This window comes from Pteropus alecto, unplaced genomic scaffold, assembly GCF_000325575.1.
Source record: "Pteropus alecto unplaced genomic scaffold, ASM32557v1 scaffold16, whole genome shotgun sequence".
NCBI classification, from domain to species: Eukaryota; Metazoa; Chordata; class Mammalia; order Chiroptera; family Pteropodidae; genus Pteropus; species Pteropus alecto.
Window position 1 is genome coordinate 2719507 of NW_006438867.1, and position 10715 is coordinate 2730221.

General features: G+C 36.1%; 1 protein-coding gene across 7 annotated transcripts in view; it reads left to right on the forward strand.

Moving 5' to 3' along the window:
* Positions 1–10195, forward strand: part of SPART (spartin) — a 66408-nt gene extending 56213 nt beyond the window's left edge. For 4 of the 7 annotated variants that reach the window (XM_006915815.3, XM_025049547.1, XM_025049546.1 and 1 more), the window contains exons 6-9: positions 1525–1719; positions 2734–2892; positions 2973–3063; positions 8591–9065. In XM_006915815.3, the coding sequence (XP_006915877.1) occupies positions 1525–1719; positions 2734–2892; positions 2973–3063; positions 8591–8864 (719 nt within the window). In that variant the 3' untranslated portion in view covers positions 8865–9065. Of the gene's footprint in view, positions 1–1524; positions 1720–2733; positions 2893–2972; positions 3064–8590 lie in introns of all 7 variants that reach the window. The other 3 variants (XM_025049551.1, XM_025049550.1, XM_025049548.1) reach the window with 2 other exon arrangements.
* The last annotated feature ends 520 nt before the right edge of the window (positions 10196–10715 follow it).

The following is a 10715-nucleotide window of genomic DNA, read 5'->3' on the forward strand; positions in this document are numbered from 1 at the left end:
TAATTTGCATCTAGTATTTCTCTTTATTAGTCCTATGACTTCATTTATCTCACTTCCATTTATTTTTTTCTGTCCTCAATGGATGCCATCCCTTGTTTGTTCATTATAGTTTCATTGTTGTTTACTCAACCTGAATAAATTTTCATTGTCGTTTATTTTATGATTTCTCAGTCTTCCTTTTGGTTCAGCTGGTTTTTACTTAATATTTTTCAACCTGTCAGTTACCTCTAAACACACACACACATTTTTTAATAGACTTCTTTAGCCCCTTTATTGTTACGAGAACTCCTGATTAGAGTCTGCCCGCCCGAGTTTGAGACCTGAGCCTCCCACAAAGCCAGACAATGGGGGTAGGGTGGGAACTGGAGGTGGACCTGCTCACTGAAACAGGAAGAGAACACATCAGTTCTTCTAATCAGTTACCCTTGGCACTTCTCACTGTTAGCATTATTAAATGGGTATGATTTTCACATGATGGCTGGATACCTGCTCACTCATGGGCTGGAGTAATTATGTAAAAGCCATGCCCCAGACCGTGGGAGAACATACTTGAGTATTTTATATGTCCAGCTTTGAAAGCTGATGGTTTCAGATTATAACCAAAAAGGAAAAATTGACAAGCGCAAGCTGTCTCTGGGCAGGGTGGCACTTTTCTCCCCCTCTTAGGGGGACCTTTCTCCTTGTGTGTTTTTTCTTGCCTTTCCCATCTCTTTCCCACTTCTTTCCCCACAGGCTCCCTGAGGTCCTTTTCACTAGAGAAGTCTCTGCCATCCTGCTTTTTTTCTGACACTCTTCTTCTTTCATTCATGCTGCAAGAAGCAGGAGCAAAGCGAAGGACTAGGGCCTACTGTCATGAGAAATGACTTAACCATCTAGGCTTCCCAATTTCCTTCTCTCCCAGATTTTTCTTCTCATGCATTCTTTGGGTGTTATCACATCTTTGACATTCAGGTTTATGTTGCAAGCTAAAAGGTGCTGAGATTGAGAGGCTCGGGATTGGGGTTGAGGTAGGAACAGGACCCCCTTCCTATGCCTTTAACCTGAAGCAAGCCAGCAAGCATTGGTGTTTAAGATATAGCTTCCTTGGTTTCAGTTTGTATTGTGTCTGTGGCCCTAAAGACTTCATGGAGAAAGAGTGGTGCCTGGACTAAAACACAAAGAACAAGGATATCTGGGTTTACCGCTAGCCAAATATGATCTTAATGGCACCAAAACACCAAATTAGTTCCTAACAACAGTATGCCGTGGTAATTAACAGATACCTACACATTGTAGTGTCAGCAGAGAGTGGTACAGAACTCTGTTATTGGGTGATATGTAATCTAAGTATTGAAAGATGAATTTACTTAGAAAAGGTGTATGTTCCAGGCAGAAAACTATAAGTGCAAACTTGGCTTGAAAGTTTATGGCATGTTTGGGATCTGAACATTGAACTCCTTGGAGTTTTTCCTGCAGGTCAGTTATTAAAGGGCTAAAAAGTAGTCAGCCCTAATAATATGCACTTAAAATTTTTTCTTTAAATAGGTGCTTCCTGGGTGAGTTGGGGTTTAGTCAAAGGTGCTGAATTTACTGGCAAAGCAATCCAGAAAGGCGCCTCTAAACTCAGAGAACGGATTCAACCAGAAGAAAAACCAGTGGAAGTCAGCCCGGCTGTGTCCAGGGGACTCCATATAGCAAAGCAGGCTACGGGAGGAGCAGCGAAAGTCAGTCAGTTCCTGGGTAAAGTGACTTCGGATGACTTTCTTTTCAGTTAAATGAAAAATAATTTCTTCATCCAGTTTAATCTGAATGCCCGTTTAGATGGTTTAAGAGTAAAGAATTAGGACAAAGCAGTTTCAACTTCCTGCTCATAGTAGGATCTGTAGACCAGCAACATCACCCGATCAGAACCGTAGCAATATTTCAGAAGCAGGCACTTGACACATCTGCTGATTGATAGAAATCTGCATTTAAGAGATCCCTAGGTGATTTTTATTTGCATATAAAAGTTGGAGAAACACTGGTTAAAGGGTTGTTTTGATATGTTGGAGAGGGGAGTATCCGTGCCTTTGAAAAGGAATGGACCTAAATGTTTTTGCTACTGTTGATTATGACACATTTTACTGCATGGTAGTTGAGAGTCAAGAGGAAAAGATATATTGTTTGAGTAAAGCTGACTTAGTGATTCTGGTATCCGCCTTTCCAAGCAATATGCTTCTAACCCCTTCTCCTTTGACATTTGGTATTTTAAAATGGTCAGGTATCTTCTTAATGGATTGTCTTTAAATGGTGTAAGATTATCTTTTTGGTACTTAGTTTTCTTTTGAATCAAATTGGTTTGTTTACTTTTACATACCTTACTACTACTATCTCAGTGAGTATTTGCTGACATAGAGAAAAAATACAAATATGCTTAGCTGGAAAACACAAAAGGTAGACCTACCTACCCAGCTTACATTGCAGCAATCAGATAGAAAAGGTGGATGGTTTTCTTTTAAGCATATTGCCAAAAAGAACATATATTTAAGAGGCAGGATTACAAACATCAGTGGGGTCTGCACATATATCCTTAAACCAAACAATAGCCTTTGTTTAAAAAATAGCCAGCCTTGGCTCCCATCTTTAAAATAGAAATGGTAACATTTTTCAGTAAAACAACTTTAGATGCTCGTGTAAGAATTTTGATAAATAAGAGTGATAAAATCGGGGAAGAATATGTTTTTTCTAAGTGTTGTTTTTTAATGGTTATATTAGTTGACGGAGTTTGCACTGTAGCAAATTGTGTTGGAAAGGAACTAGCCCCACACGTCAAGAAGCATGGAAGCAAACTTGTTCCAGAATCTCTTAAAAAAGACAGAAATGGGAAGTCTCCCCTGGACGGTGCTATGGTCGTAGCAGCAAGTAGTGTTCAAGGTAACAAAAGGCCCAGAAATTTAACTAGGAAGGCCTGTTTGCTTAGAGCTAGCTTTATTTACTTTTAAATACATTTGCAGGATTTTCAACCGTCTGGCAGGGATTGGAATGTGCCGCCAAATGCATTGTTAACAACGTTTCAGCAGAAACAGTACAAACTGTCAGATACAAGTAAGTTAAATTTGATTATTTTAATGACTAAAACTTAAGAAGCAGTTAAGGTGATTATGTAGTTATTAAGTATCCGATTATTTTTTTTTCACTTGCTATTTTTCTTAAGAGAATATTTTTAGCAAATTAATAGAATTTTGTGACTTTGCCTTATATTACTGTTATAAACATTCGTTCATCATTAATGCAAAAAATAAGTTTAATTTTTAAAAAGCCTAGTGTTTCTGTACCATTATTAATTGCATGTTCTTGATGGGTGATGTTAGCCTGTAGTTTTCATGGGAAAAACATGAATTATAATTAAACTATTGTACCTCATTAACATTAGCCCCTTCTGTATGCAAAAAATGTTAAATTATGCCACATCTTATGTGACTCTGCCACTGTACATTTGCATTAGAACAGACAGATGGAATATCTTCTATTTCATATATTAAAAAGTGGACAAACAGAAATGAATGATTTGCCTAAGCTCATCTGATAAGTGGTATTAAAGATGAGATTTAAAACGGGATCCTCTGATTTTAGCTCTTTATTCTGTCTTCACAAGTACTAGAGGAATCAAGGTCTGAAAATCTAGTATGAAGGACCTGAGTTGCTTTCTTAGCTTCAAATTACTTTAGATCTTAATATTTTAATGTTTATTTAAAAAGAAGTAGTGTTAATGGCATTCTCAACTCTTAGTTGTGTTATCCAGTCACTGACATTTGAGCTCGTACTTGTGTATGAGACATTGTGCTCAGTGCTTTTCATGTGTATTGTTTAATCTTTAACACTGTTATCTCCATTTTGCAGATGAGGAAACCAAAGCATAGAGCTATTAAATACCATGTTAACAGTTTGCCCCTGTAACTAGGAGAGCTGGGATTTAAGCCAGGTCTTTCTCTGTTAAGCATTGTCAGAGTGTGGTCCTGAGCCACCACAGCCCTTGATGGGACATCTGTGCAAGTTTAGTATCTAGAGTTATTTTCCACTACTATCTAGCATGTGTTTAGATTCCCTCCCACCGCAGTATATTACCATTAGCTTAGGATATACTAACTTAATTTCCACTCTGAGTTGACTTGATCTCTTCAATCTGAGGCATGCTTACCTTTGAATCAAAACAATGTCCTGACACTTCATCTTGGAGTGTCAATTTTACAAAACAATTTGGAAAAGAAAATAGAGTAGATCTGAGATTCTTTCAGTGGAAATGTAAAACCCAAGTCTCCCTACTCACCTCTTATTACTTGTGACATTGACTTCTGACTAATACTCTTTGTGTTATGACTTTAAAGTTACTTTGATAGATCAGCCATAATTTGAAAAATAATTTATTGTTTTGTTGGAAGAGCAAGAGAAGGTCAGAAGTGCTTTTAGGCCAAAAGTGAGTTATTTTTAGATTATCGTATCATTCGTTAGCACAGATAATTAGGCAGTCATATTAGAAAGTAGGGAGTGCTTTATTGGGTTTGTCCATTTCCTGCTTTAATGAAAAAAAAAAAATGCTTACCTAAGTACTGTTATGTAGAGCCTTATTAAAGGTTTGGGATTCACATGACTAAGGAAGTACAGGGTTTTGGTGTCAATTTTGTATTTCTGGTCCTTAGTGAGGATAACTTAATATGATGAATAGGATATCTTAACAGTGGTTCTGATCTAGTTTATATCAATGATGGTGTGTATTGCTATTATTTTATCTTTTCCTCCAAAGATTCATGGAGTGAAAAAAAAGCAGGTAAATGAGAATTTAGTTGATATTTTTTAAATAAACCTTTTATTTAAAATCTAAATCTTCATCTTATTTTGGGACACTTGATAGTTGTACCTAAAATTAAGAACTTCACATTTACACTCGCTTAATTTCACTTTGTTGATTTTGACTCATCATTGTCTGTTCTTCATTTTGGCTTCAGATTTTAGTGTGCGATGTTAGCCAGTCTTCATTTTGTGTTATCTATGGATTTGAAAGACTTGTCTTTTTTACATCTTAGATTTTTTGACAACTTTTTATGGATAAGGTCTGTCCTCTTCCACTGATTGTTCTCGCTCCCAGATTTAATGCTTATTAAGATTGGTGTCTGCAAACCTCCTAACAATATTCTCATTTGGCTCACTTTTCAATTTTGTGTTGTCAAATTACTTCTCAGGGTTGTTGTCTTCCACACTCATTCGTTAAATATTGGTTCTGAGTTTTTACTCTACACTCTGTCCTTTTCTCCTCTTCTTGATGCCATCTGTAACTGTGGCTACAGTTACTACCTCTATGCCAGCAACTCTCAATTCTGTTTCCTCTTAACTTTTCTCTTAATTTTCAGGTTCACACGTTTCAGCTACATAACCACTACAGCCATTCAGTCACTACATCCTGTTTTTTGTTTTCTTCCCTTTTTCTTCAGCCTCATTACCACTACCGTAGAGTTTACCTCATCATTTCTCATCCAGCTCACAGCTTGTTTCCTAACCAGTTCTTCTGTATTAAATCCTTATAATTCACAGTGCAACCCGAATTAGATCTTTATAAAATATAAATGTGGTCATTCCATTCACAATGATTTCACAATAAAGTTTGAATTCCTCAGCTTTATCTACAAGGTTCACAACCTATCTGCCATTTGTCTATTTGGTGGATAGATAAATAAGAAGTTATTTCTATTTAAAATATTTAAGGTTAATATTTCTGAGAATGTCTTTGAAGCTTGCATGAAAACTGAATTTTAGACAGATTTATTTGAAAGTTATTATGACAGAAATTTTGTTATGATTAGTAAAATCTAGAATCACTGCTAGCGTGCTGCTTTTGTAGATATTACTGAATGCACTGAAGAAGTTTCTGAAAAATCTCATTCAAATTATAAATTGAATCCCATTTACTTATTTAGGGAATACTTTATATTCATTTTTTATTGTTCTTCAGTTGATACAGTAGTGTTACTCAGTATATAAAATCTGTTTAATAAGTTCTAATTAAAGTTAACTTTTTAAAAAGTAACAAGTCAAAAATAAGCTTTATCCTTTAGCCAGAGATAGGTTTTCTAGTTGTTATCAGTATAGTTTGAATCTGAATGAAGAAGAGAACTGATCAGTTACTTATCAAGAAAGATAAATGAATGAATGAATGAATGAATGAATGAACGAATCTAAATGAAGAAAAGAACTGAGCAGTTACTTATCAAGAAAGAAAAATAAATGCCTGCCAGGAATACTGGTTCTAAGTCACATTGGGAAGCAGAGGTGATAGGTGAGGATATATTTTAAAAAATACGACTGCTGATCCATTTTACAAGATGTTTAAAAATAATTAAATATTTGGAACCATGGAAATTTTAACGTGCTTTAACATATACATCTCATTTTATGAGATGAAAAGAGGAAGTCGATGAAAGGCAAGGAGGGCGAGACTTCACTAAGGTCATATGGCTAGTCATTGACACAGTTTATTAGAATCTAGTTTTCTGACTCTTAGTTTGGCACTTTTTCCCAATTAACAGGAATTGTTGCTGAAATGGAAGTAGCATGGCAGGAAGAACAAGCAAAATTATCAGGTCTCCAACATAGACTCCCTTTTTATTCTTTTAGTACATTATTAAAAATAATGTAGTCTTTAGAATTATGTTATATATAGAAATATTACGAGTGCCTTTAGAGGTATCAAACTCTATGGGTAGAATAGGAAACATTTGAAATATTCAGAAGTGAAATTTTATGACTCCGGAAAAGATTTCCTGTATTCGAGAACACTAATATGACCAGATTCTTAAGTTGCTGTGTCACTTCCTTGTAGCTGACTGTCCGGGAGAGAGAAGTGCTAATAGAAACCTGCTTATCCAAGAGTTATGATCACTCTTCTATTGCTGAAACTGCCACCTCCCCTTTCTTCTCATTTAGCTTTAGCCGTTGCCACCTGATGATAGGATTTGTGACGGGCTTGACTGACAGAATGTCCATGTCTTCTGCAACATCAGCAAATCCTGTGGAATGCCGCGAGGTTGCAGAGCAACAGGGACTGACAGAAAGCAGTTGAGGCAGCTTTTCTGTCTGGTAACTAGTGAGAAAGCCCTAATCAAGACTGGCACCAGACATAAGGTTTGGCAGATTGTAGGTTCGGCTATGCTTTGGCTGTAGTTAACATTAGGCAGAGGGGCAGAATGGAATCATCATTCAGGAGCGTAATAAGAGTACTTCAGTTTTCTAGAAGTGACACTGAAAAACAGTCAAGCATGAACAAGCCTGCAGGATCACGAAGCACTGTTCTAGGTCAGCCTGATAGTAATAGAGGATTCGTTAGTTCAAAGGACAGAGCCAGTGTTAGTATAAAATGTCAGATACAGGTCACAAAGCACCTAGGAAACTTCAGCTGTGTCCTGGAGAAAATTGTGAAATTTTGCCTTTAATTATTTCTTGTTTAAGCAAATCTTTGGGAAACCTATGGACAAGAAAAGCTTTAAAAGCCTGGTATTTATAAAAAGGTAAAGAGTAAAACAAAACAGGATAAGTTTTAGTATCCTTGTATAGGACCTCAAATTGTATTTTTCTCATGGAAATGGTATTAAAAACAGATACTGATCTTTGTGAATAAAAATTACTTTTGTACACTTCTTTAAATACCCCAAGCACTTTGCTATACATTTAATACTCAAGAAACTCTTGTGAGATGGATAAGGCAGGAATTGCTCATTTCATTCATTCAACAAATAGTGAATGTCAGGCACTGTTCTCAAGGCTTATGATACATTAATGAACAAAGCAAAGAGTTTTCTAATGAGCTTTACATTCTAGTGAGATAAACAATCAGCAAAGCAAAAACAATGGGTTTAAATAAGTTCTATAGTATATAGCAGATGGTAAGTTAGAGAAGAAGAAAGAGCAGTTTAAGGAGGGGGGTTCACTGGCAGTAAGGCAGGGCATGTGAGGTAAAGCAATATAAATAGGTTAGGTACTGAGAAGATAAGTCAAAGAAGGTGAAGCAGTTAGCTGTGTTGAACACCTGGGATGAGAGTAGTCTAGTCAGATACCAGCCAGTACAAAGGTCCTAAGACAGCACACGTATGCTCGGTGGGTTCAAAGAACAGCAAGAGGCCAGTGAGTCTCCAGTGAAGTGGAGCGAGGGGGAGCGTGCGTTATAGAATCTGCTTAAAGACAAACTCAGATTCTGATAGTTAAGGTAGAACTGAAAACCATTTATAGGAACTTTATATTATTTGTGTCTTGCAGTTGCTTCAATGGAAATTCTCTTACATTTCCAGAAGGGATGGATAAAAAAAGAAAATAATGACTGATGAACAATATTATTTATATTTTATTCTCCAACATAAACAGTCTTTATCACATTAATCCCCATTATCCCAAACTTATTTTCACACAGATTTTGCTAAAGGAGAACATATAGCCTTAGCACAGTGTGATTTTCTTCTTTAGGATGTGTTCATTAAATTGAAACCTAACCTTTGATTTTGCTTTCAGGGATAACATGCTAATCATGTGACTTATTTAATACTAATTCAGAAGACCTTAATTTATCTTTATAATTTCATTTCTTTTGAAGATACGGGCATACCGCGGGAGAAGCTACACACGATGCAGTAGATTCCGCCATCAATGTTGGTTTAACTGCCTATAACATTGACAACATTGGCATCAAAGCAATGGTGAAGAAAACTGCAAAACAAACCGGACAAACAATCCTTGAGGACTATAAAATACTTGATAATTCAAAGGGGGAGAATCTAGGAGGGGGAGCAAATGTAAACGTGAAAGGGGAGAAGGAGGAGCAGACAGAGGAACTAGAGAAGAAGGAGGCAAAGAAGAAAGGTAAATGATGAAAGGGCAGCGAATCACCTATACCAAAGCCTTAAAAGACGGATGCGACTGTGCTAAGAGGCAGATGTGGAATTCGCCATCGATTAACCAGTATTTTAACAAAGTATACATTTCTACAGAGTAACTGTTTCCATAAGCTTTATGGCATGTATTCTACTTACAAGGAAAATAATTGGTATTCTTTCATCTGGCCTTAGAAATATCCAGTTATATTCTCAGTAAGTTAATTTTTTCTAAATGTGGCTAAAGTATTTTTGCAGTTAAAGTAAGACTAATAATACATGCGCTATAAACCTCATTAAACCCAATATTAAACTATTTTTGTATTTGCTATCTTTCAGAAAGCAAAGTAGGAAATTATTATATATTTACATAATATTGGCATTTAGTAACCTTAGTTTTATTTGTAATGGGAAGGATAATTTAAAATACTGTTTCCTCTTTTTGCACTAATCGTGGATCTTTTTAAGTACTTGTTAGAATTTCCAGCATATAAGCTAAACAAAAATTGTATTCCTAAACTAAGAATTCTCAGATAACATTTAAAAGATGTTTTCAAAACAGGGAATGGTCTAGTCATGAAAAATAAAAAGTTCTATAAAATTATTTAGTAGCTTACCTCTTAGGAAATAGGATGGTCTTTTTGATTTAAAATGAATACAAATAGATTTTTAAGTTTTCTGGATTTAGACTGGCCTGGGGAATTTAGGGGTATGATTCCTATTGTATTAAAATTTGAAGTGACGATTATTTAGTCTATTATATCTACTTCTGTAAGTTTCCCCAAAAGGCTAAAATTTTATGAAAAAATGAGGATAAACAGTATTGAGTTTATGGATAGCAAATATATTTTTATTTTGGAATCAGTCATTGGAATTTTATATATTAAAAAGCCATTAAATTATTAGAAAAGGTTTTATTCATAATATGAAGATGTTAGGCTTACTCCTCGGTGGGTGGGCATAACAGTTTCTACTTTGGCAGAAGGCAGGATATTCACAGACCTTTAAGCTACAAATATGTAGGTAAATACCTGATGGCATTTTATTTTTGTTTACTGGTTTTAAAAGATTGGTATTGGTTTTCATAGCTATTGTCCACCCTAATATTTTTGAATCTCTAGTGGCTACTTAGTTTATTAGACCTTTTTTGAAACTGTCTAAATAATGCACTTTGTGAATGAATGAACTCTCTGAATTACCTGGCTGCAGATACTGTCATAGGCTTGCTTGTATTTTGGGAACACAATAGAATTGGTGGAGTCTTTCTGTAAGGCCAAGGATAATGGACTAGTTGTTAAAACGGAAATAAAATTGAATTGGTAAATAGATTTTAGTCTCTGCCTTGTTTAAGAAATGGAATGGCAAGTAGTGGAGCTTAAAGTTTAAAAAGTAACCTTAGTTCGGAGGTCAGTAAAATTAGATTTATCAATAGGTATCTAGTTTCTTAGGCTGTTCACTAGGTTGTGAGGCAGGACAGATAGCCCAGGGGCAGGATGCATTTTTCCTTTCCTCAGACTTCCGCCCTTGTTTTAGTCCCCACGGGGCGATTAGCCAAAACCGGTCTTTTCTAGCCTGGAGGCCATCCTTGACTAAGGCATGACCTATGGCTAGTTACAATACATTATAATCGCATCCACATTGGAAACACTGCTGCTCCCATCATGCACCTGACGCTGTGACAGCTCTGGAAACACCATATGAGGAAAAAGGAGCGGGAAACCCAGCTCCCTGCTACTGGGAGGCAACAGGAGGTTCTGTCAGTACCATGTTTCTGGCTCTGCCCCCAAGAAGAACAAAAGGCCGGATATTATAACTCACCAAATAATTACGGAGGCTGAACAGCCCCAA